The 25,581-nt window shown below is 43.7% G+C and overlaps 2 protein-coding genes and 1 non-coding gene across 5 annotated transcripts in view; 1 reads left to right on the forward strand and 2 right to left on the reverse strand.

Annotated features, from left to right (window-relative positions):
• Positions 1-9,866, reverse strand: part of SYNE3 (spectrin repeat containing nuclear envelope family member 3) — an 87,337-nt gene extending 77,471 nt beyond the window's left edge. For all 3 annotated transcript variants that reach the window (XM_049828765.1, XM_049828766.1, XM_049828773.1), the window contains exon 1: positions 9,242-9,866. In XM_049828765.1, the coding sequence (XP_049684722.1) occupies positions 9,242-9,611 (370 nt within the window). In that variant the 5' untranslated portion in view covers positions 9,612-9,866. The remainder of the gene's footprint in view (positions 1-9,241) is intronic.
• LOC126050754 (small Cajal body-specific RNA 13) lies at positions 7,859-8,132 on the reverse strand. Its single transcript, XR_007509643.1, has one exon. It is a non-coding gene; the product is annotated as a small Cajal body-specific RNA 13 (non-coding RNA).
• Positions 9,867-10,714: 848 nt separating the features above from the next.
• GLRX5 (glutaredoxin 5) lies at positions 10,715-18,005 on the forward strand. The gene is made up of 2 exons (XM_049828814.1): positions 10,715-11,057; positions 16,622-18,005. The coding sequence occupies exons 1-2, from the start codon at positions 10,730-10,732 to the stop codon at positions 16,798-16,800; spliced, it is 507 nt and encodes a 168-aa protein (XP_049684771.1). The 5' UTR covers positions 10,715-10,729; the 3' UTR covers positions 16,801-18,005.
• Positions 18,006-25,581: the final 7,576 nt, after the last annotated feature.

Raw genomic sequence — 25,581 nt, forward strand, 5'->3', positions numbered from 1 at the left:
ACCAGACACTATTCCTTACCTGTAAATCTTCATGGTTTTCACCTATGAGAATTTGATTAATTAATAAGTGAATTAAAGAACACAGACTTGACATCCACGGTAGGCTGTAGGGTTCAGTTATATGGAACTTAGTTATTGGGCCTGAAAATAGCTCATGGTCACAAGATTGTTCCAGGCGCCTTTAGAAGGCCTTGAACAGAATAAATAAGAAGAAGATAGATCCCAATTAGGAAAACACAGGTGCACGTTCCATGATAAAGGGAACTTGGCACAAACAACCTCAATTCAGGGGCTTATCTTGACCAATTGGACTGAGACAAGTCTTGTATGCTTTAATTAACACAACCAATTATGTCTTGTGTTTGTGCGTGTGGACAGTACCAATGTAACCAATCACCGCTTATGCTTGTGCGTGTGGACACCAAGTGTTTGCATGTAGTAGCCAATCAAAGTCTCTCAACAACTTAGAGAATTGTACAAAAATGATTAGCTAAGCTCAATAAACTGGCGACTTTAATCATCACATTGGTGTTCCGTCGTCCGGGCCCCACACGGATTAATCCCTAAACCCTACAGTAGGCTGGTATAGGAATAAAAACAAGTCCAAATGTCTCCCCACATTTTGAAATGAAAGATATTCTGTTTTGCATGTGTTTTATACTCTATTTAAACAGGAAAAAAACCCCAATATTAACCCGCTTTAAAAAAAAAGTATGAAAATTAATTAGGTTTATGAATAATCCTACATATAATCAGCATTTTTAATCTTTGAGACAGCAGCTGAAGACAAGTCAGATTTTATGCAATTATTGATTTACGGTGTGAACTCTGTGGACCAAAAAAGGTTTACTGACTATATTACAGTAGCACCCAGAAACCTCAAACCACAGGCAGACACACAGTTTGCTAGAGTATGAATGTACCTAGAAAAAAAGACTAGGTGTTCTGGAGCAGCAATCTAGCCACACCAGAAAGCAGATGAGGGAAGGGTTATGTTGACCTCTGCCTTTAAAGTTTGAAGGAAGCAGCAACAAAATGAAAGGTTGTAGGTTTAGGAGTATGCAATGATAACTGTTGTAACTAATAGCAATGCCCCCATTGACATCAGCAGAAGCCAAGCCAATGGAAGCCAAGGCTCACTGAAAATCAGGATTTGAAGCCAAATCTGTGTCCAACTCCAGTGGATTGTTTTTGGTTTTTTCCTTGCTCCTCTCCACAATTTTTTTTTTTTTTTAAAGTTACACAAGGAGATGCCAGAAGGTGGTTTAAAAAAAAAAAAACCCAACTCTTTGGAGTCCTCTGGATAAGTAGCAAAGACAACTGTTGAAATATAACATTCCATAAGCTTTCTACTATTAAAATTAATCACATGCGACTACATGTGGCTCTCTTTGCTTCCCTTCACACCGCAAGTGCAGTTTTGGTATTTTGATTTCCCTGAGACTTAGGAGTCTGGAGCTACACTTTCATCTGTACTAGTCTCCCTGTTTCTAGATATGCCAGCTTTGTGAAACAATTTATTTGTTTGCATCTAGTCTTTTAAGGGATGGGAAACACATGCTACACAAAACAACACTTGTATGCCAGTGTTTAAAAGACTATAGTTCTAGGAGAAGCCTTTAGTTTTACTTTCCTCCTTCCATGGCACAAGGACCTTAAATCATTCACCACAGTAGTCTAGCATGAAACTACAACAGAGCATAGATCAACTTCCTCTGACCAAGTGTCTCAAACTAAAGTACAGTGACAGAAAGCAGCTGCTAGGATGTACCTTTGTCTCCTCATGTTTCCCAGGACTAGCAACAATTGCAAACTAGTATCTAAACAAATCTCTGGACAAAGAGCAAAAGGACTACTAATGGGGAAGGGAGTCCAAGGACGAGTCAGTGATCTGTGCCCCACTGTCACAAGAAAAGCGTTTGTTGTAAAACTCAGAGCTTTTTCCCAGGCTTTTGTTCACAGGGCGCAAATGCTTTTTTTTTTTTAAAATGAAGTCAAGCTCATTATAAAACAGGCCTTTGTACAAGCCCAACCAGTGCTACAGTTAAATAGCACCCAACTTTCCAGTACAAGTTCTTTATCCTGCGAGTTACTAGCTATGAGCAAGGTGGCTGCTGAGGAATCTCAGCTGCCATGGACATCAGCAAGGGAGGAAGGCTACTATGAACTTCAGAGGAAGAGTTCAGAGCACTGCAGCATCATTGAATTGCAAGAAATTAAAGGTAAGCATTACAATTAGAGAGAACTTCTATGCAATTATTTTCATGCACATTTAGGAAAGGTGCATATGCTCGTATTTACGCAGAAGCTGCCTATTCTGTGAAACGACTGCTTGTCCTCTGGAAGTACATGGTTAGTAACCAAAGAAACCTGTATGTTTGTGTCATGCAGTTATGAGCATTAAAAATGCTGCGTGTGCACAGTCAGAATCAAGAAAATCACAGCACCTATATGGGGCATTTGGCAGTACTCTCTCAGATAGTTTGCATGTTCTTAGAACAGTCAGATTTTCAAGAGATACAGGTTTTCATACTTGAAAAAAGGAGGAAAAAATATTTCAGAATATCAAAAACCCCCAAACTGCCTCATCTTTATATTGATATTTCTGGTTTTACAAGTTTTTGTTTTTAAGTAAGTGTTGCGACCTAAAAATTCAAGTTTCTGGCCTCCCCTTTATGAATGTGTATTTTTACCTCCCACAAGAGGTACTTTGACTCTGTTCTTGATCTTTTAGTCCATACATTACAAATGCAAGTATGCCAACACATCCACTCCTCTCCCATTTTGTTGGGTCTAATTTTCTTCACATCAGATAAAAACTCCTCTGAAAACCAAGTGATCCAAAATATTGCTACCACACTCATGGACACTTTGTCAAAAAGCTTAACATAGCGGAGCTCACAATTTACCTGCAACATCAGTATCTGTGGTTAGCAGGCAGAGGCTTAAAACACAGCAAGTTCAAAGCACCCACTGATTTCAGAAACCTGGTTTAAGACACCTAATTTTTACCAATAGTTTTTGCAGTACTCATTTTCCAACTTCACATACTCTTTGCTTCATTGATTCTAATTACAATTGCAAGGGCTGAAAACTTTTCCAAATCAGTCTTCAAACTGTATCAGCACGAACACTCAAAGAGGAAACACCAGCAGTGAGCACTGCTGAGAACTGTACTTCCAGGTTTCCTTCCATAATAGAGATCAAAATAATGTCCATCTAAGGAGGACATATTAAAGGCTTCGGTACTGTCCTCATGCAAGCAGCCTTCCTTTGAACCTCAGGGCACACCAAGAAAATCGGTGCCTATGCACTGAACATGTAGCATTTCTGGCAAAAAAGATGTCATGTCACAATGAAAACTTTGGTTTGACCTCTTATGCACGATTTTGAAAGTTGTTCAGCCTATATCTAACATTCCTTGAGTGTCCTACTTTGCAACTCTAAGAGCATTCCTTTAACAACCTGCACCCACGCTTGTTTTCTTAGAAGTCCATCAACAAAAAAAACTTCACAATGCAAATTCACATTGATCCTTGCATGAATCACCTTGGATCAGAATGTGACTCTGGTAACTTGTGCAGGGAGTGACTGAAAGAGCACAAGCTGGTTGCTCATCACCATAGGGTGGTCACTAAGGTAACCAGTGGCACAGAAGGCCGAGACATGCTGCCACTAGATTCTCAACTAAAAGCTTTGAGGTTTCCACACTCATGGGAAAGCCCATTTTGCATGCACCACTCAACTTTAGCCCTTTCAGTCCTATCCCCACTATCTTTTTCATGGCAGAGACTTTTTTTTTTAACCCAAAACTATTCCCAATTTTATCCAACACTGCTTTAGCAGTTTCCGCTGTCAGTGCCATCAGACCTAGTTGCTACAGCCTTACCCACGTTCCTAGTCAAGTCCGATTCCCTCTACCCTCCATACTCCCCGTCTCAGTGTCCCTTGTTAAGTTACATATCTGGTCTGAGAATCTCCCTGCTCTGAAGGGACAGAGACAACATCTGGAATAGGCTTGGAAAGAAGACACTGTCCCATACATCTCTAGGAGCAACCAGTGTAGCTGTCTGCATCAGATAAGAAATACAGCTCCACTCCACCTGAGTCCCACCTTCCCATGCCTTTGCACACCCTCTCCTTACTTTTGTTACTAGAAGCATACTCTAGCCCAGCTCACAAAAATTCAGAAATAAGGGACAGTATCACACACAGTGAGGGAAAAAAACCCGACAGATTTTTAGCTCAATTTAGTTTGTACATATACAAATAAAAGTTTGCAGAACCTCCTACCACAGCCAAACATGAGCAGATTTCCATGCACATTCCTGTCAAAGATCAGTTCTCAGTAAAGCTTCAAGCCCTCAAATTCCACACCACAGCTGTCTTCTGAGAGGCATCGCACTTTACATCTGCTTCATCCAAATTCAAGTTCTCTTTAGCAGAGCATAAACCATTGCACAACTCCTGTGGGAAATTTTAGTCAAAACAACTCTAAGTGACATAAAAATTTGAAAGCTTCAATCCATACAAAAAGATGTAAGCAAGTGACATGAGTGTCATTTTATTCTGCACAACACTTTATATAATAGTGCAACTAGGGACATCTTCTTACAACAAATGTAATTGATTGCAATGAGTGATTTTAGTTTAGCTGCTCACTTAAGCTCTTCATCCCTGCTTTAAAATATCACTCCTGCACTTCTACGAGCATGCAGTATGCAGCTGAGAATTACCCTCAACATTTTTACAGTAACAAGAGCTTATTTATATTACATCCAATATAAAATTAGATTGATAACACTAGCAACTGAAGACTCAAGTTTTAAAGGCTTGCAGGCTCCCCAGAATTACAGATTTGTCAAGAAAAGATTAAGCAACAGCAGTTCATGTGATTGAGGGTCGTAGCATTGACTAGACTGTAGCTCCTTTTCAAAGAAACATTATAAGAACTTAAAAATGTGTTAAAATGTATACACACATTCCTAGAAAAAACTGAAAGACTAAAGGGTACATGATGGAAAAAATAAAAACTTTATTGAAATACTGTAGTACCAAGTTTAAAAATACTAAGATTAAAAAAAAATATATATAACTAAGATTCTCCATAACAATTCCATCTACTTTACAAATATATTGATGTGTGCAAAACTCTTAATTTTTACTTGGAGAAATATCTCACAGTTGAAACTCACGTGTGATGACACATGCTTAGTACTATCTGTCTTCTGCCACAGAGGAGAACAAATGGCCAGTGCTGTTTATTAAAGTTGAAGCAAGTTTTTGTAACATGAGATGCATTTCTCAAAATGACATAGAAAAATAACATACTGTAATTTTTTTAAAACTTTTACATATAAAGAGATAAGGGAAGTCAAAAGTGCTAAACAAGAACAGATGTAATTGCTCTCAGAGGCAACAAACATTCAGTTACACAGCCTGCCATTTTAGCGAAGTGCATAACTCGGGGATCGGAAGCTGCCAGACCAGAGCTGCCAGAGCCCTCTCGTGGACACAAAATACACACTAATCGAACTTTTCTTGCCTGACAGCAACTGCATGATCTTAAAACAAGCTAAGCCAACAAAAGCACTCCTGTCATCACAGCTATAGCCAGAGTATGCCAGTAGAGCTTAACTGGGGCACAAGAATCCTTCTTAAAGGCAGTGTGCCCTGGGGTTTTCCCACAGTTATGGAAGGCCAGAAGACATTTCCAGCTTTTTAAGTAAATTACAATTTCTACAAATTACCATACCAAGTTAAATCAGAAACTCAGAGCCCAGGACCCTGTTTCTGCAACACTGGTCAAGAGTGAATGCACAGGAAGCAAAGAACAGGATGTGCATATAGTTATAACCCCAGTCCCTAGCCTTCTATGGCTCAATACTTGATCCGATAACAGTATCTTTATATTTAGCAGATCAATTTTACTTTCTAGAGTTTGCCCAGTCCTTTCTCAGGCCTGTGAAAGATTTTGGCATTCATAACTCCTGGGTGAAAAGAGGCAAGAGGTTTTCTCATTAGAGGTAATATTTCTCAGCTCTGCATACAAGTTAGATGTATATAAAATTATGCTTCCTCTGTAATACTGGAAGACTCCAGCACCATTACCATCTGCAAACAAGCAACAAGTGTCTAACAGACTCTGGTCAGGCAGGATAGTTGCAAGAAGCTCGCTTACCCCAAAGAATAATTCTAATCCTCTATTACAAAGGTCACGCTACATGTCCTTGCTCCAGGACAGCTTCACAATTCACAAAGCAGAGTGTTACTACAAAGAGGCATATGTTGAGATCAGTGTCATTAAGAAGCAAGCTTGAAGTCTCAAGACTGTCTCATTTAAAGGTCCACACTCAAGCTTGAACATGGTCTTCCATTCTATTTGTTAAATGTGGGGCTCAGACATTTTTTCCTTTGATTATTAGCATGACCTCTCTCTGCCAAAGGCATCCTTACACCATCTAAGTTAAAAAGCTGCCTTAGATCATGGAGATCACCCACCAGTTAAACTGACTTAGGTAATTTCATACATAGTCTTCGCCTCTGTCATTTATGAAATGGACCATTTATTTTAAAGCTAACAAACACCCTCATGGGAATACGCTATAAATCCATAAGTATTATTTAATTACCCATCTAGTTCAGAAACAAACTTGCATATAGGTCTCTAGATTAGGTCCAAAACAGGAAGTTAGATACAGTTCAGATTCCAAAATGTCAATTTCCCACAGGACCCGAGTTTCTACACCAGTAAAAACCCCCACAGCACTTCTACGGTTCTGCTGCTTGTTGCACAGTTTTTTCATACTAGCACACCTTCAAAATAAGCAAGACCTTTTCACAGACATTTCTTCAGTGTTCAAAATTTAGGCATCCCACACAAGTTTTAACTGTGCAGTCCAGAACTGTAGGTACATTTTAAGCATTCTTAATACTCTCAAAACTGAGGATATGTTGGTGCTGCCAGATGTTGCCTTGATGATATGCTGAAATTATTTACCTGGCATTTAGAACAGCTGGAGCTCAAGCCATCCCACTAAAAAGCTTCAAGAGACAATAAAACCATCTAAGTAGAGCTCAATCATTAAGGGGCAATGTGGGACTTCACTTCCAGGCACTATCACGAGTCAGAAAGACACACAGATATCTGACTTGGACACGAAGAGGTGTCCCGTTCTGATAAGCTGAACTGAGACTTTTCTTCTGATCTTTCTCAGCAGCTAACTTAACACTCACCTTTTTAAAAAACAAACAAAACAACTTTCTGCTGACAGAGTCATTCTTAAATGTCTACTTTCTTGTGTACTGTGTTAAGAAGCTCAAACCACCAATTTGTAACTAGTAATTCTGTTCAGCAGCAAAATGCCTGGAGGCAACCTAATTTGTTACTATGAGCATTTCAACCCTGCAGTTTCAATACTGTCGCTTTTATTACTGTTTTCAAAATGAGGTGACAGGTCTTCTAACAGGAACATCAGCAAAATGTCAGGAGTCTTATGGGAGTCCCATTAATATTTCTTCTGAACAGCTGATTTAAATCATTATCTGGAAAATACAAGAAGTTTCACTTAGACTGATAGAAGACTGGACCAGGTAACAAATAATTATCTCTTTGTTTCTAAAGTGTACATGGGCTAATTGTTCCAAGTCTTATTAGCAGGGAAGTGTTTATCGACTAAGAGAGTGCTGCATATTGCATAATCCAAAAGCATTTGACCATACTAAATATTTTATTAAAAAGCATTCTGTAAAGCTTAATATTATCTCACAGGCCAATCTCACAAAACCGCAGTGAGTAACTATAAATTCAGGTACTTTTATTTAACCCAGTACACAGACTTCAGAGAAGCTTTCTAAAATTTATAGCAGTTTTTCAGTGTTCAGCAAATGTTACTCTATTTGCTAAACAATATCAGACTGCAAAATTGCTCTTACTGTTGATAGATCAATAATGACATGGGATAAGTCATTATCTCCGTGGCAACAGAATCGTTACCTGTTAGAGGAATATTGCGCATGTTGCTGCTGCGACTCTTACAGGCATGCCTCGGCTTCCTCACACAGGTGCTCTCTCTGCAAGCCTGGTATGCCCAGAGTACTAACAACCAAGGGCATCTCTTGGACTACAGAGGATTAAACTACAACTGTGGTTATGTTATTCCAGAAGGAACATATTCTCACAAGGGTTTATTACACTTCAGTTTGATGTCCTTATTTCACTTACAATTTCTAATGAACCACATCCTTGTAGAAATAGCTAGAATGAAATTCAGGAAGGCAAATACTGCGAAGTTCTGTTCATAGCCCGACATTTTTTCGAAAGAAAACATTTAGTTGCCTTTAAGAATAGAAAGATCTCTTTCTTTTTACTCGATTTTATTGTAATTCCCCTCTGACTACCCAGGATCTTAAAGTGTCAGGAGTCTTTCTGCTAGATTAAAACAACAAACTAGACCACTTGGGCTATGACATTCGTCAAGCCTCTGTATACTGCAGCAGTTCAACAAATAAAAAACCCCACATTTTTGCTTTGCAGAATTTACTGAAGTTTTATCTAGCACGAACTGGGTACTGTTTTTTGTTTCCATATTGCACAACCTTGCACCATGTTAGTCACAACAAGTAAGCCGCAGAGAACGGTAACTTCTCTGTGTCTTGATCAGCCTGTGATCTGGCTTCTGATGGTCTGCTGAATACAAAACATACTGACACACACAATGTTCATCAACAATACGTCAACTTTTCCTTTAGATTCATAATAGAAATTATTTCTTCATAAATACATATATTTTCAAATACCGCAGCAACACTTTTTTTTATTCATAAGCTATTCACGTGGGATGACAAGCCGCAAGTTTGCCACAACTTCCTTTGGAATGTGTTCTAATTAAATTTAAATAAAAGGCAACAAAAGTGATGCCTGAAGGTGGCTTCATAGAAAATGAAAAATGAGTTGTCATTCAAGCATCAGCTGGACTTGCCAAAAATCAAGAACTAGCAAACAGTCTTCCGAATGCTGAAGACAAGCTGGTCTTGTTTGTAAAGCTGTCACGTGAGCGGAACCGGGTGAAAAAAAAATCATTTTCCTTACAAGCGCAAGCACTACAAATTGCCACTAATATACCACAAGTCCAGATGCTAGAGCTGCACTGTAAATTAATACTCAGAAATACACCTCGTTATTTGTGAGAGACTCTGGTTTAGCACAGAGGAAAACGATTCAACGTTTTCTTTCACTTACGGGGTGGAGGCGGCTGCCGTCGGAGACCTCCGCGCTCTGCTCCAAGCTCTTGCGAAGAATCCGGCGCCTGCCCGGGAGCTCCAAGCTGCCTGCGCACGCCGCCATTTGCGGGACGCCTTCCACATTCCGCGCTTCCCCGGCTGCCGCTGGGCCGCTCTGCGCGTCCGCCAGCGCCAACCGCACCAAGCCCTGCCGCCGGCCGCCGCCCGCCCCAGCGCGCTGCCCCCTCTCCGGAGGTCCCGCTGCCAGGGTCAGGCCAAGCCGCGCCAAGCTGCCGGCCGCCTCCTCGGCTCTCCTCCCCTCGCACTAAAGCCAAGCGCGCAAAGGACCCGCTAGTTCTCAGGGATACCGACCGCCTGCTTCGTCCCATTAAAAGTCAGCCAAAACCCAGCGAGCGACGGCGCTCACACAGGGCCCTGGAGACACCCGAAGCTGCCGAGGAGGCAGCCCAGCCGGCGCGTCGCCAGCCGCCCCCCGAACGCCTCGGCCGCCTCCTCCGCCCGCCGCGGCAACAACAGCTGCCGGCTGCAGGGCGCTGCTCCTCCGCGGACGCGCTCCCGCCGCTGCAGCCCGCGCATCCGAACGCGCCTCGCCACCGAGGAGCTCCCGATCCCCCACCCCCATCCCACCCCGGCAGCCCGCCCCTCCGCAGCCCCCTTCCCCCGGACTTCCTCCAGCCGCCGACACGGTTCTGACTGCCGGCTCGCCCCCCAGCCCCAGCGAGCTGCCCCGCAGCCTGCGATGCCGAAGGGCCGGCGGGATAAAACCCGGCCCGACCCCGCGGGCAGGCGGCGCCGGCCCATCCTCCGGCTCCGCCGCAGCCGCGCGCCACCCTCACGGCTCCGCGCGAAGCCGCCGGGCCCGAAGGGAGCGGCCGAGCACGGCGGCGGCGGCCGCCCCGCGGGCCTCCCTGCTGTGCCGTGCTGTGCCGTGCCGCCCCGTTCCCTCCCCTTCGCCGCCGTCCCGCAGAGCTAGCAGCGGGCGGGTGTCCGGGCGGCTCCACGCCCCGCGGCACGTCGTCCACCCCCTCCCCGCCGCCGGTCAGACGGAAAGCGGCCGGGACCCGCCAGACCCCGCCGCCACGAGCGCAGCCGCTACCCGGAAGCGGAAGGAGCTACCGCTACCCACGCGCCCCCCCGGCCTCCCCAGCAAAACAGCGCGCCGGGGAAGCCTGGCCAATCGCGTCGGCGGAGCGGGCGGGAGTTAACCAAGCGGCGTTAGATTGACAGGCGCTCCTCCCAACACAACTGCAGCGGCGCGGTTCCCTCCACAAATAGGGAAGCTACCTGTAGCCTCGGGGTTGCCGGGTGGGACAAGGCTCGCTTGTGCCTTCGCGCTACTGGCCGTCGGCGCTGATTGGCGGCTAGCTGCGCCAACGCGGAGGAGACGCTCCCCCGCGACCTCGCCCGCTCTCCGCCAATAGGCGGCCGTCGCTGGCTCGGGGCCGGCGGAGCGCGGCGGGAGCCGGCAGTGGGCGGTCGGGGCAGCATGAGCGGGGTGGTGCGTGCGGCCTGGCGGTTGGGCGCCGCCGCCGCCGCCGCGGGGGGCCGGGCCGGGCGGCCGCTGAGCCAGGCGGCCGGCGGGGGCGGCGGGGCCGAGGCCGAGGGCGGCGGCAACAGCAGCGGCAGCGGCGGCTCGGGGTCGCGGGAGGCGGTGGAGCGGCTGGTGCGGGCGCACCCGGTGGTGGTGTTCATGAAGGGCAGCCCGGCGCAGCCCCTCTGCGGCTTCAGCAACGCCGTCGTGCAGATCCTGCGCCTGCACGGCGTGGAGGACTACCGCGCCCACGACGTCCTACAGGACCCCGACCTCCGCCAAGGTCAGCGGCGGCCCGGGGCCGGGGCCGGGGCCGGGGCCGGGCGCGGCGGCTGCCGGGGGTCACCTTTGGGCGCCGCCTCCCCCGCTGCCGGGGCTTGCGCATAGCCCGAGCCGGTCCCGGGCTTCTCTTTGGGAAACGCCGCTGTGACGGGGCAGAGCCAGGACCGCGAAGTCCCGGCTTCCCTCTCGGAAGGGCCCCCGGAGGCTCCGGCGGGTGTAACCCTGCCGGCGGTCGGGGCTGCCCTGACGCCTCGGACCTCCTGCCGGGCTCCAGGTGGCAGCCCCCCGCCGCTTTTCACAGAGTTAACTTGCTTTTGCTCGCTTTCTTGTTTTTTGGGTTTGTTTTTTTTTTTTTTTGGTGGGGTTGGGTCGGTTTTATAAGCGGGCCTACGTCCCGGGGCTGGGGGGTTTGCGGAATTTGAAGCGTGTCACAGAGGTGTGCCATTGAGGTTGCTTTGCCTGGACGTCCCCCTCTGGTTTCTGTAACCCATGCTGTGTCCGAGAGTGTCTTAGTTATCAGCAGAATGCAGTTACGCTTATGGGCTAGCTCGTGGAGATCGGGCTTTTCGTGCTACGCTGCCTTGCCTAGCTAATAGATACAAAGCTGCCTTAAAAGACCCCTAAAATACTTCATTATCAGATTTCATCCTCCCTGTGAACAGTACGGTGAAATTTCATGAACGGCTTGGACTTGTACCGCTTGATTCCCTGCTGGCACTGCCTGCTGGGGATCTTCTGATGATGTGCAAGATTATGCTAATAATTTGCACAAGAAATATTTAGTAATAGTTTCACCACTACTGCTCGAGTGGCAGGAGCTATTCTAGACATGGGGTTTTGCCAGTTGTAGAAAGCTAGTATGCCGTTCTTGTAATGCTTCTTTCTGTCTTCGATGTGCATAGCTGACCGTTGAGGATTTACGTGTTTATTTGAGAAAGCTTTGAAACAAACAAACAATAATAGTATGTAGTAATTAGTCTTGCAGGTGCATGGCATTAACAGTTCTTGTCCAGAATCCACTAAAATGTGCTTTAAAGCCATGTACTAGCATGTTATCAGGTGACTTCCTTCTGTGTTTTTGGAATCTCTGACTAATACAGGGTTTTGTTAGCTTTTAGCTGAAAGGCTGATTTTTCCAATCCTTGCTTGCTTTTCAGTTCACAGGTATAATAGTTGGTATGGTGTAAAAGCTTAAATACTGGAATTTGGATGTGATGACGTTTTTTGTTAATGAACGTTGGTTTTGTTCAAGTAAATCTTCTACTGCCTTTGGCAGGTGAGCAAATCATGGTAGTTTTCTAAATTTTATTTACATATCTGAATTTATCAATCGTACAGTTTACTAGAACAAACTCATAAACTAAAAAGGAGGCAACAAAACCTTGAAACCAAACTATCAGCATTTCACTTTTGGTTGAGAGGGCTTTTGCGAGCCCTTGGAACGGGCAAGGAATTTGTAAGTTATAGTCTCTGGGGAGTTGACCATGTGAATATGTAATATTTTCTTCCTATGTAACAGGAACATCTCCCTTCTGAGCACGTTAATTTTTTCCTCCAAATGAACTCTGGCTTGTGCTAGGTGATCCGAGAGGTTATTGCCCTCCTGGCTTCCTGAGCTTTAAATTAAAATCAGTGGTTTGATCCGGACTGTTTGGCTAAGCCAGTAACAGAGCATACACTTGCACAATATCCTGCTGGTTCTCAGGTGCTTAAAGAAGTTGTTTTGTTCCCTTCCATGCATCAGCTTTGGCACTGGTCCGACTGCACGGAGAGCCAGCTCGATTTATTAACTGGATCACTGGGCGTGCGAGTTGAACTAGCTTGTTGTACTGTGAGGTGAGTGCCAGAGCCAGCACCAGGGGTGGAGCCTTGAAGAGTTGGGGAACGACATCACTACTTTCAAGGCCAGTGGGCTGTTGTACTGCTTCAGCTGCATTACCCTAAAAAGCCAGTATGTGCCTGCTTCTGCGGATGCCAGTCTCTGACAGAGGAGAGGGCTGCTGGAAGCTGTAGCTCTTTAAGTTGCCAAGTATGATTAAGCAGTGGCTGCCTGAAGGCCCTCTTGGTCTCCCCCGGGATCTGGCCTCAGGTGCTGAAAAGTTAAGATATGCAGCTTGTGACGCTTTCCGAAGTCCTCTCTGTGAACATAATCTGCATGCATGCGTGTGGGGTTAGCGAGGGGATGCTGAACCTTTAGCTGTGAAAATATCAAATACATCAACTACGGATTGATCTGCAAGGAGATTACTGTATGTGAGCTGGTCACCAGCTTTGTATTCACCTGAACGTAACTTAAATCTTTGCATATATGTATGGTTATACATTTGTAGTAAGAGCAGGCTGTTGGAGAGATGGTGATTCAGGCACGTTTGAAGTGCTGATTGGTTTCTTTCCTGTATCCATTGAAACACCTTATTTTCCGGTTGTTATAGTTTGATTGCTGAAACTTGCCCTGCTCTAAAATATGGCAAGCTGTAAAACCAGAACAATTCCCCTACTTGCCTCTTCACCTAAAAGCACACTCAGATCTGTGAAACTAAATAGTACTAACTAGTACCAACTAAATGGTACTTCATGTGATTTTTCTGAACTTGAGCTGAGGATATGCTTCCCTGATGCAAATCCTTCCTTATTAAAGCTGGTTTAAGAGACCTCAGCCCTCTCTTGGACTCCATGGCAATTCAAGTTTCTCTAAGTTTGCTCTTCCAGAAGTGATCCTGCTCTCAGCTGATGGACAGCATTAGGCTGGTTCGGGTCACTAAGGTGGCAGAGAAGCTTGGCATTACATACTGGAAAAGTGGTTTAAACTGTTGTGGTAGTTCACCCTCAGATTATTTTCATTGTTGCTTTACGTTACCTAAGTATGGGATGCTGCCAAGAGGGTGGTCTTGATCCTTCCTCTGGCCCTTGGGCTAGCTTTCCCTCAATCATGCTTGCACCAGTACTTAACGATCTCCATGAAAATGTGTGGCTTTTCTAGAGAAAGTGTGGTAGGAGCGAGAGTTGTTGCTTGAGTCAGTTCTCTGATGTGGCCCGTCATTGATTAGTGCTAATGCTGGCAAGAGGGAGGCTGGGAATTGGTAACTGGAGTTGGGGAAATGGGGTGGGAGTGCGCTAGGTACCCCTTTCAGTAGCAGTTGGCATTGATTCTGGTTTCACAGCCAAAGCGTACTAGCTCAGCTGTCAAACTCTAAACTTGATCTGTGGAGTGTGGTTTTACAAAGCAAATAGCGCTTCAAAGCAGAAGCTTTGTTAACCTGCAGGCAGTGGGAAGGAAATCCCTTGGGGTGTCTGTGCTGCTGAAGGATCCGTCACAAAAGTGCCTCCGAGGGCAGCAAGCATAGACCAGGCTAACATGCTTTAACACTGCTGAAATAGGATCAGTAACTGCTCTGCTAAGCTAGGAGTTGGTTAGCCAGTTCAGGAGGTATTCAGTTTGTAATCTAGTTGAGCCCCAGCACGAAGGCTTTTAAAGCAGCTTGTCTAATACATGAAATGCAGCATACAGAGAAACTAAGCCTGATAGTATTTGTATTTTTATCTGAAGTTGGATAGATCCTTGAAAGTACTACCAGCGCTTGTATGTATGTGCAGTTGAGTCCTTGCAGAAAATAGTTCTGTGAAAGAATGATTGGTGTAAATATTACCCTGGAACGCTTTTTAGCAGTAGGTTTATTACACAGAGCCCTTGGTTCTCAGTTCGTGTTTAGCATTACATTACCTTAACAAAGACAAACCCTATTTCATATCTGCAGTGGCCCCTTTGAGTAGAGTTATCTTTAAGCATGCCTCAGTGTTGGGACTCACTTTTTCATTGCGACTATTATGGGTTAAAAGATTTTTAGGACAGTTCGAGCAGTTCTGAGTGCTCAAAGGCCAAGGAGTGTTAAAGAAAAGTACCGATAAACACAAAGTGACATCAAAGCTTATAATTTCTGCAAACCGTATTTATAAACAACTGAGAGAGGTTTTAATGAAATACTAAGGAAGAAGTTACAGGAGGTGATGCTGGAGATTAGGTTAGATGGTTATGGGTTCCCTTTGGTCTTGATTTATATGCTAAACTTGCTGTTTTGGACTTTTGAAGCATTAATTTTCCATGCACAAAATCTGAAGTCAAAATAAAATCTCCTAGCTGATGTTGTACTTCATGGTTGGGAACACTTTGTCACAACAATTTTTTTTTCTAGATTACTCTTATTTTAGTGTTGGTTTTTTTAAACACACCGGTATTTGACTAAGGGGAATTATTAGGTCTATTTCATCTTTTATGCATTAAAATCATAATCCTATTGTATATTTATGCACTTATGCATTAAAAAAGAAATTGTATTAAGTTCCAATCAAGTAAACATAATTTGCTTATATGGCTATTTTTTACCTCAAAAATTTTGGTTTTTACCTTTACAGTCTTTATAGAGGCTAAAATGTTTTCTAAGGGGAAAGCAAATTCCCTTGTGTTTTCTGCTATACAGGTCTAATACATGCTGTTAGTACTTCGACAGCCTACGCTAAAGCTCACACATGCTTGTTTAGAGGGTTGATTTCCAAGGTAAATGGGCTCTGATGATCTGAAAAGGCACTTCTGTTGTCTGTAGGCTTAAATTTGCTATATGGCCTTTCGTGCCTTTAGTAGAAAAATTACAGGCATTACATACTGAAAAACATATAAAAATGTTGAATTCAAAACTTGGCATCTAATCAAGTGCTGGTGGACTTGGTATAAGAGCATGCAGATGTAGAATTTAACTACTTCCTCTGCTATAGAAATAATGGCTTTGTGTGAAGGGTCATTTAAGAAGTGCCAAATTAGATACGATTCTTCTGTATAATTTCTTGCGTGATGTCTTTAAGTGCAAGTTGGGATTCAATTTATACCAGCTGATCAGTTAATATTTTTGGATGGTCTTACATTTGTCTTCTATGAAGTATAGTTTTAAACTTTAATTCTGTACTTCGTAATTGTGACTCGAGTTCTGTTTTGTTTAATGAGTACTTTTAAAGAGACTTCAGCCTTTGTGCCCCTCCCATGGGCTGTAAGGTCTGGCAATGAAAGATAAAGCAATTTGAAATTCATAAGGCTTCTAGAGGGGCGAATATATCTTGCAATTGAAATTGCAGTAGTAAGTATAACTGTATGAATTCAGTAAGAACATAAAATATTTTAAAGTACCTTTGGGAAATATAAAGGATAACTGAATGTAAACAGTTCTCAGTATTTTTCAATACTTCTTACTTCTTTAATTGATTGAAAAATCCTATTTGCTCGTTTTCTGGGAGGGAAAAGAGATGCTACCTTTTCCTAGCTCTGGTTTGAAGTCAGTATAGGAGCTGACTCCGTATCTTTCAACCCACATCTTTTGAGCTGGAGTGAGAACCAAACCTAACTTTAATGTAGTTTTTCTGATAGTGTTCCTGTTACATAGATAAATTTTTGCCTCAATGGGCGAGAAAGGAAAATATCAGTAGTACTGGCAGGTAGAAGCAATGTATTCTGTTTAAAATACCATTCTATTTGGAGATGGGGGGGAAAACCTTTAATTTTATTTTTTTTTTCTTATGCAGGAATAAAAAACTACTCTAACTGGCCTACCATCCCACAAGTATACCTCAATGGTGAATTTGTTGGTGGCTGTGATATACTCCTCCAGATGCATCAGAATGGAGATCTTGTAGAAGAGCTGAAGAAGCTAGGAATCCGTTCAGCGCTTCTGGATGCAGAAAAAGACCAAGACAAAAAGTAAAATGAGCAAAAAAAAAAAAAGATGCTGTGATGGGAATAAAGCAAATCTTCGATAAGAACTTGTTACCAGTAAAGCCTTACGTACTTTAGCTCAAAGCAGGCATCTTTTTGAACTGACACTAAGATTTCTCTGTGAATGTCTGTTAGCTCATGGTAAATGTAGTGATCTTGGTATTTTGATTTATGGATATTGTGAAAATTTGAGTATAACCACTGCACTGTAAAGCGTACGTTTGTGGAAATCTGTGTTTTAAAGAAGTTCACTTCTAAAAGCATTCTCTTGATTGTGGTGGGAGTAAACCAAAATAACTAATAATATTTTTATGGATTTTGAGTACGTGTTTATCTGGTCTTTGATACATGAACCTACGCAAAGAGTGTTTGCATTCCCTTGTTCCTCTTGAAAAAGTGTTAAGTAATTGTGCATCAGTTTTGCTGTATAACTCCTGGTGATAAGACTTCCTGAGAGCCTATAAACCTTCTGTAATCACATATGATATAGGAGAAAAAAAGATTATATGAGAGTGCATGAAACATACTTTTATTCCAAAGGGTAAAAATAAACAGACTTGTACAAATACATGTATAATGGTCATTATTACTTTGTAAGTTTCTGATGGCTTTTAAAAGATTGCTAAGAATTGTGCCTAAAGATTTTATAAAACCTTTTCTACCTCTTGCAAAGCAGCTTTCCCCTCTGCTTATATACTTTGTGTATTGCAGTTCTGTGTCAGTGCTAAAATGTGGGAATTGTTTAAGGCTTCAGTATTCTAGCTTGAAATAGTACAGGACAATACTTCAGTTACTACTGTAATCTTGTATTATTTGCTAGTTGCTAAGTTATCTTTTTATGTTTGTTGTATCTCCAAGTATTTTCTCCTGACTGCTGTGCTGCAAAGAGTATGGTCTTCAAACATGGGATTAACAGATGAAGTGTTTCATGTAGATAAGATGAGTGCAGCAGAGAGGCTACTGAATAGATAAATACTTCTTTGTGGAAAGTCTCTGAAGTCTTCAATACCTGTCTAACCATGTTTCCCTAAGTGAAAGCAAATTATATTAACCAGTGTAGCTTCAGCTGTACAACAATACTGCTAAGGTTAAAAGCTAACCAAGCTGTTTCTAAATGCAGTTTACTTTTATTAATATAAACAGTTTGCATGTGAGTTAGGCAAATGATTGGAAATGAACTGTATTTTATGTTGATTTTCTACAGTAGTTCTTCTTTATTTTAAATGACTAAGGAAACTGATGCTACTTCTGATGTGAAACCTAAAATGTTTTCCACTGCATAAAAGAAAGGAAAAATACGAATGGTCAGTAGAAGAGGAAGTCAGGACTGGATCTTGCAGACACGAGAGGTTTGACGCAAGTTCCAGTTCTAAATCTCTCCTGTCCACTTGAGCAAGCTGTCCAGTGGAGAAACTATACTGGTACATTCGTCACAATTTGCCAAACTTGTTACAGTAAGCTTACTGTATAGTTTTAATGCAGTCAGTATCACCAGGATTAAATACAGTGTGTACGTTCTCTATGTATTCACTTGATCATGACGGCTGCCCAGTGCCAGTAGAGGTGACTGAATGACCACAGAGTATGAATAAGGTATACTCGGAGGCAGTCACTTGTGGCTGTTAGGCCATGGAGATATGAGTGCAGGATTATTTGCTCGTATACCACATCACATTCATGGAATGAAAAGCTTTTAGGTATAGATGAAGGTTAGTTCTGACCATTTCAGGGTTACCTCTTTTTGAATTCAAATTAAATAAGCTTTCTTATAGCTAATCTTTTGCGAGTAGCTTTTGCCATTCTGAATGTAAAAAGATGTTTAGAAAAGTAAGTGAATTTCAAAAGTCTTTGGTTATTTGTGTCAAAAGACCTATTGAAATGGAAGTACACGGTAAACAAAGAATAAGGTAATGAAAATTAAATTATTTTCTGCTTCAATGGTTAACTCTTGGTCTGGCTACTAAATAAATCTATTAAAAAACCCAAACCCCTGAATCTGCTGTTTCATAGAGCTCTATTCTTTATTCTTCTGCAAACGTTGAATATTTTTTGGTACCATCTGCTGGTAGTCTAACATAAAGGTAACTTTAGCATGGTCATGTCTTCTTTCTCCACTAAGCAGCAACATTTTTCTCCCAGCGTGAGTTCCTGCTTTTACCAAAACTATAATTTTTTTCTACTTTCTCTACTTGCTTCCCCTTAGACTTTTTAGTTTTTAATTATCTGGTTAAAATTTTACATAACACTATATAGTAGCATTAATATCAATCTTTTGCGTGATTGGAATGTGTTGTGATTGACCTAGTAAAAGCAACAGTGATACCGTAAAGTTGTGTGAGACAAAGCCACAAGAGTGAGAATTTAAAATGTGACTTCTGCCTGTATTCCTGTATAAGCCATAACTTTCCAGGCTCTGTGTGCGTGAGCGGTTGTTTTACATATTACATCTATATAAACGCTCATGTTAATCCAACTGCAATAAAAAATCACTGTCAAATTGTTAAACTTCAGATGCTTACGAAGAGGCTTATTTTGGGAGTTGACAGAGTATTTTCCCCAAGAAGCTAGTTCTGAGTTAGGCTGATCATGTTAGAAGATGGACAGTATTCTGCACTCTGCTTGTTGGCTTTTGCTGTCCCTCAAACTAGAGGCGAAAAGGACCATGTGCTTCCAATCCAAAAGGGATGCCACTGCAAATGAGCTGATTTTTTTGAGAAAAAAATCATGCCTCTCATTGATGAGAGATTTGCACCCGCTTTTCTCGTGCTCTTTGGCAATGAGAGAAGGCAACCGGAGCCTGGGGTGACAATCGGTGGATGTGCTGAGCTAATACTGGGGGGCTGGTGCTAGCTGGTGTGGCAGTGTGTTCCCTTCCCCCCGGTCTGACCTTTATTCAAGTGATAGCCACCAGTGGCGGTCGTAATGGAAGTGTCCGGTCATGGTGGATGTGTCTGGTCGTGATGGCTGCATCTGGTTCAAAGGGGATTCTGGGAGACAGCTCACAACACAACAGCCAAGGGCTAATTTGAACAATGTACCCACCTAACCACAGTGCTGGTCGATGTCTGACTCAAGCCAAAGTTGGAAGAATCTGACATCTGTAGTCTGTATGTAAATATGACTTTAAGTCAATGTATTGGTTTTGTTTGGCAAGGTTTTGGTAGCGGGGGGGGGGGGGGGGGGTTACAGGGGTGGCTTCTGTAAGAAGCTGCTGGAAGCTTCCCCTGTGTTCGAGAGAGAGCGAGCCCATACTAGCCAGCTCTAAGACGGACCCACCGCCGGCCAAGGCCAAGCCAATCAGTGATAGTGGTAACGCCTCTGTGATAACATTTTTAAGAAGGAAAAAAAAGTTGGGACGGGGAGAAACTGCCGCCGGAGTGAGGAGTGAGAACATGTAAGAGAAACAAGCCTGCGGACACCAAGGTCAGTGAAGAAGGAGGGGGAGGAGATGCCCCAGGCGCCGGAGCGAAGATTCCCCTGCAGCCCGTGGTGAAGACCCTGGTGAGGCAGGCTGTCCCCCTGCAGTCCAGGGAGGTCCACGGTGGAGCAGATCTCCACCTGTAGCCCGTGGAGGACCCCACGCCGGAGCAGGTGGGTTCCCGAAGGAGGCTGTGACCCCGTGGGAACCCCGCGCTGGAGCAGGCTCCTGGCAGGACCTGCGCATCTGTGGAGAGAGGAGCCCACGGAGCAGGTTTTCTGGCAGGACTTGTGACCCCGTGGGGGACCCGCGCTGGAGCAGTGTGCTCCTGAAGGACTGCACACCGTGGAATGGACCCATGCTGGAGCAGTTTGTGAAGAACTGCAGCCTGTGGGAATGGCCCACGTTGGAGGAGTTCGTGGAGGACTGTCTCCCGTGGGTGGGACCCCACGCTGGAGCAGGGGAAGAGTGTGATCAGCCCTCATCCTGAGGAGGTGAAGCGGCAGAAAATAACGTGTGATGACCATAAACCCCATCCCTGTCCCCCTGTGCCGCTGGGGGGGCTTGGTGGTGAAATCCGGGAGGGTAGTTGTGCCCGGGAAGAAGGGAGGGGTGGTGGGAAGGTGTTCTGAGATTTCATTTTACTTCTCATTACCTTGCTCTGGTTGATTTGTAATAAATTGAGTTAATTTTGCAAATTGAGTCTGTTTTGCCCGTGACGGTAATAGTGAATGATCTCTCCTGTCCTTATCTCGACCCGCGAGCCTTTTGTTATATTTTCTCTCCCCTATCCAGCTGAGGATGGGGGAGTGATAGAACGGCTTTGGTGGGCACCTGGTGTTCAGCCAGGGTTAACCCATCACAGTCAATTATCTTACTCCATAAATAGTGGACAGCCCAGGGCCCCTTGAGCTCTCCTGCACAGCAGCAGGCTGCAAACCAGGGTCTCCCCTTGAGTAGGGACACCTCTCAAGGTTACTGCTCAAGGTTGAGAGAATCCTTATCGCGTCAGATACTGGGTAAGTGATTAATGGCACGCTAAACCTTGAAATCCTGACTAAGTGATACAAAGGATTGATTGTGCACATACAATCCTTTAGGCATAAACGGTTGACCAAGTCTGGGAATAAGTCTGGATCCAGCCACACCTAACCTCCTCTCTGAGAAGGGGTTTAGAACACAAGGGCGTCCTTTCTGAACCTCATGACTCAATGGGGGGTCTCCCTGACAGTTCCGTCTGACCCTGTCCTCTAAGCAGTAAATAATCAAGTGTACCTTGCCATCGAATCTTGTTAAACCACAGTTGCATTTACTATCAAACTTTGTTAAATCACTATTTTGTATCAATAAACTTACTGCTACTTCTGGCTTAGGAGTGAAGTGCGTCGCTCCATCCACAACAGCCGGAAAGGTCTATGAGTAGTCCTTGGTTGGGAGGATGAGAAAGGTTCTGGGGGGGAAAGGGTGACTTTTTTCCCTCAAGGAGAAGCAGCTTGTTACAGGAGGTGAGGGTAACGATGGGGACAAAACACTGGCACTGCTGCTTGTTCATCCCCGATTACTCTGCAGTAAAATGGAGACCAAAGAGGTAATAGTGCTCAGAACACAGCTCGGGAAGGCTGGCTGGAGTTGCTGAGAAGGACAGCCAAGAGCAAAGATGGGTGGCTGCCCTTGTCATCTTTGGTGAAGAAAGAAGCAAAGCTGCCTGGTCTTGAGTTTGGCCTGCTGGGGTAAGAATAAGGCAGGTGTCAGGGCTGTGTATGAACATTGCCACCTGCAGGGCTTCTACAGATCAAGGCTGGTTTTATAGAGCTGCCAGCTCCAAAATACCACGTAGTCCTGTCCCCACTATTTGCGCTTCAGTGTGTTGCACCAGGCAGGCGTTCTGGCTGGCTGCTCCTCTGGTGAGATGCTGCTGGACTCATTTTGGCTGTATTGCACTGCTGAGGGCTTACAATGAGATGAATGCATGTAAACTATTATCTATGATTGTTACCCTATTATTATAGGATGGTAGTATGAATGTTTGCCAAACTGGAAACCATTATAATCATTATTTACATTTTATTCTGGGGATGCCCTTGGTGCTGCTGCTGTGGTAAAAGGCTGAGCTGAGTAGACCAACCTATTCACCAGATCATAAATTAAGCTAATCCTTTGCATCTTCTAACACTTCTTGCCTCTTACACATAAAGCAAAGTGGTTTGATTTAAGCAAATGAGATTGGTTTTGGAATATGAACAATCTGCTATCCTAAACCTTCACTGAAGGGGAGGTAGGGTTTCTTTGCTCTTCTTGAACTGGTCCTGGTGGGGACCGGAGGGAAGCAGGTTACAAACACTTGTTACTGTGCTGCTAGTTTTGATTTGGGAGAATTCAAATCAGTTAAACCAAAAGTTGTTTCTCTGAGAAAATGAGCTGTTACCATCTTAATGGGTTACATAGTCAGTGTGTTTCTCAGCCCTAATGACCTTTTCCTTGCCTTAATTTTGCTAGCAAATGTTCAGATGGGGTTTATATTCTCCATTGCTTGTGCACTCTGAAAAAAAAAGAAGTTTATACAGTTTAAATGCTCTGAAATATTTGAAGTGCCTTTATTTGGGTCTGATGACATGGAGGCTTATTTTCATGTTCTGACTGAATTCTGTGATTCTCTTTAAAAAGTGGGCCAGAAATCTTTGGCAGGATTTTTCCAGGAGTCTGTCAATGCTAACAAAGTGCTTAGAAAACAGTCAAGTGTGGGAATGTGAAATCGAAGAATTGTACCAAGGAAAATGTCTCCTGAGCTGGCACCAAGAATCCCATCAAGGCCCTGTTAGTTCCTGCATCTAAGAAGGGCAGTATTAAAAAAGCAGAGCTGGCAGCCTGAGCAATAAATCCCTGTCCAATCTGGTTTGCATGCCCCTTCTGCAGAAAGTCGATCTTCCTACACAGGGTTTTTCAACATCTGTCTTACAGGATTGTGTAAGAAAAAAAAAAAAGCTCATTAGTTATAAGATATGCATTACCTGTTAAAGTGTCTCTGTGAGCAATGGTGGAAAGACAGTAAGGAAGGTGTCGTGGTTTAACCCCAGCCAGCAACTAAGCACCACGCAGGCAGCTGCTCACTCACTTCCCCCCCACCCAGTGGGATGGGGGAGAGAATCAGAAGGAAAAAGGTGAAACTTGTGGGCTAAGAACAGTTTAATAGAACAGAAAAGAAGAAACTAATAGTGATAACAACAATACGAAAATGGCAATACTAATAAAAGGATTGGCATATACAAAACAAGTGATGCACAATGCAATTGCTCACCACCCGCCAACTGATGCCCAGTTAGTTCCCGAGCAGCGATCCCCCCTGGCCAACTCCCCCCAGTTCATATACTAGACATGACGTCACACGGTATGGAATACCCCTTTGGCCAGTTGGGGTCAGCTGTCCTGGCTGTGTCCCCTCCCAACTTCTTGTGCCCCTCCAGCCTTCTTGCTGGTTGGGCATGGGAAACTGAAAAATCCTTGACTTTTAGACTAAACAGACGAACGTTCAATTTCCAAAACCAATCTGCTGTCCTAAACCTTCACTGAAGAGGAGGTAGGGTTTCTTTGCTCTTCTTGAACTGGTCCTGGCGGGGACGTTTCACTGGAAGTGAGGGAGTAGACCAGGAGCAATGGTGGTTTTAGTTAGGAAGACCATAGTACCGTATAAATTCATGGTAGTCATAGGGTTTGGCTGAGAGGAAGGTACAGTTCTGTACATAATCAACAAGCATTTGCATCTTCAGTTTCAAAGATCACTTCTTAATCAGACAGCAGAAGTGCTTGCAGGACAGCAGGCTGCTGGCTTGTGCTCCCTTCTCTAGAAGAAAGAAAATCTTTTAAGGGTGACTTTTATTCTCAAATGATTTTAACATTTTAAGATCTTTTGAATCAGAGTAAATAAATGTACTAGGCTTCCTTAAAGATGGAGGGAGTCACTAGAAACTTTTTGTTAGCTATTGAAATACATACTGTAATTTCCAAAGTACCTAGTTTACCTTAAATATGTGCAGGTGGTGATGGTTTGTAAGGACCTAAGAAGAATCCAAGGGCCAAGTTCAATATTAATTTTGAAACAGCTTTGCCAATTAAAGAAGTTAATTCTAACAAACAACAGAGAGACAATGATTTTTATTTTTTTTTAATTGTTGCAGCTGTTGTACATAAAAAGTCATGAGACTGCTCCTACACATACACTGAGATGCTGGCATGTGTGTCTGTGTTTTTGTAGTTATATTTTGTCCCTTTTAATGTAAAGCTTGCACAGGGGGCTTACTTAGCATCTTTTAAAGATGAGCATCTGTAAAATTTTACTTGGCATTTAACAGTGAATTGAGCCAAGAGGGGCTTTGCAGGAGTGTTGAATTAGAAAAAAATTAATTGAATTACACTTTTTTTGCTTGTTATATAAGCACATTCTTCAAAGCCTGAAGGATTTTATGTGCAATTTAGCCTCGAAACAGTGAGGTGGGGCGCTCGAATCTTCATTTTGCAGACTAATATAAACTGAAATAGAGAGAAGTGATTTGCTACTTGTACTATAACAGCTGTATATAGTTTTGGAGCCTTTAGTCTTAAACCTATGATCTAGTGAGTGAAAACCACATGCTTTAACAGGGGTACCTCAACAAGGCTTTTAGAGCTTTCAAATACACACTACAATGACTATCTTTGAAATACTCCTTGTCAGACAAGACTTCCCCGTTGAATGGTAATATTATGAAACCTAATGTTTCTGTTCTTACCCACCATTTCACTTGTCTAAAATCTAAGGAGCTCTTCAAGTAGGGTTAGGGTTTGGATTTTTTTTTAGTTTGGGTTTGTTTTGTTGTTTTTTTTTGCTTAAGGAAAATTTAGGCATTGGCTGAGAAGCTGTGCTTTTTGATTACTTCAAAGATGCAGTGCTCCCTGAAGACTGGGTACATAGTCAAAGCTTCACAGCTCGGAAGAGATCAGTTTTAGGGCTGGTATCCCCAGAATGTCTTGCACTGCTGACCTTAAAAATACACAGAATCGGGGATTCTTCGGTATTTCACGTGCTTGCTCGTCTGTCTGCGACACTCCATGAGAGACGAGCAATAATATGTGAAAGGAGACGGGTGCGAGAAGACGGCTGATACTGCCTGAAAGGAAGGCAAATAAACTAAAAATTGTCCGTGGCCCCAGGGGAAGGTTGCGGAGGGTCTCCTCGGGGAAATGCTCTCGGGTGGGGGGGCTGAGCCGCCGGCAGCCGGGCGGAGTGGCCGAGGCCACCCAGGAGATGGTGCTGTTGAACCGGGGAAGCGGCACAGCCCTGACCCAGAAGCATCTTTCAATGCGGTCCTCCCTGTTTTC

This window comes from Accipiter gentilis, chromosome 25, assembly GCF_929443795.1.
Source record: "Accipiter gentilis chromosome 25, bAccGen1.1, whole genome shotgun sequence".
Taxonomy (NCBI): domain Eukaryota; kingdom Metazoa; phylum Chordata; class Aves; order Accipitriformes; family Accipitridae; genus Astur; species Astur gentilis.

Coding starts and splice junctions, on each gene's coding strand:
- GLRX5 (XM_049828814.1), top strand. CDS start 10,730: ATGAGCGGGGTGGTGCGTGCGGCCTGGCGGTTGGGCGCCGCCGCCGCC. Junction 11,058..16,621: donor GGACCCCGACCTCCGCCAAG/GTCAGCGGCGGC, acceptor TTTCTTATGCAG/GAATAAAAAACTACTCTAAC.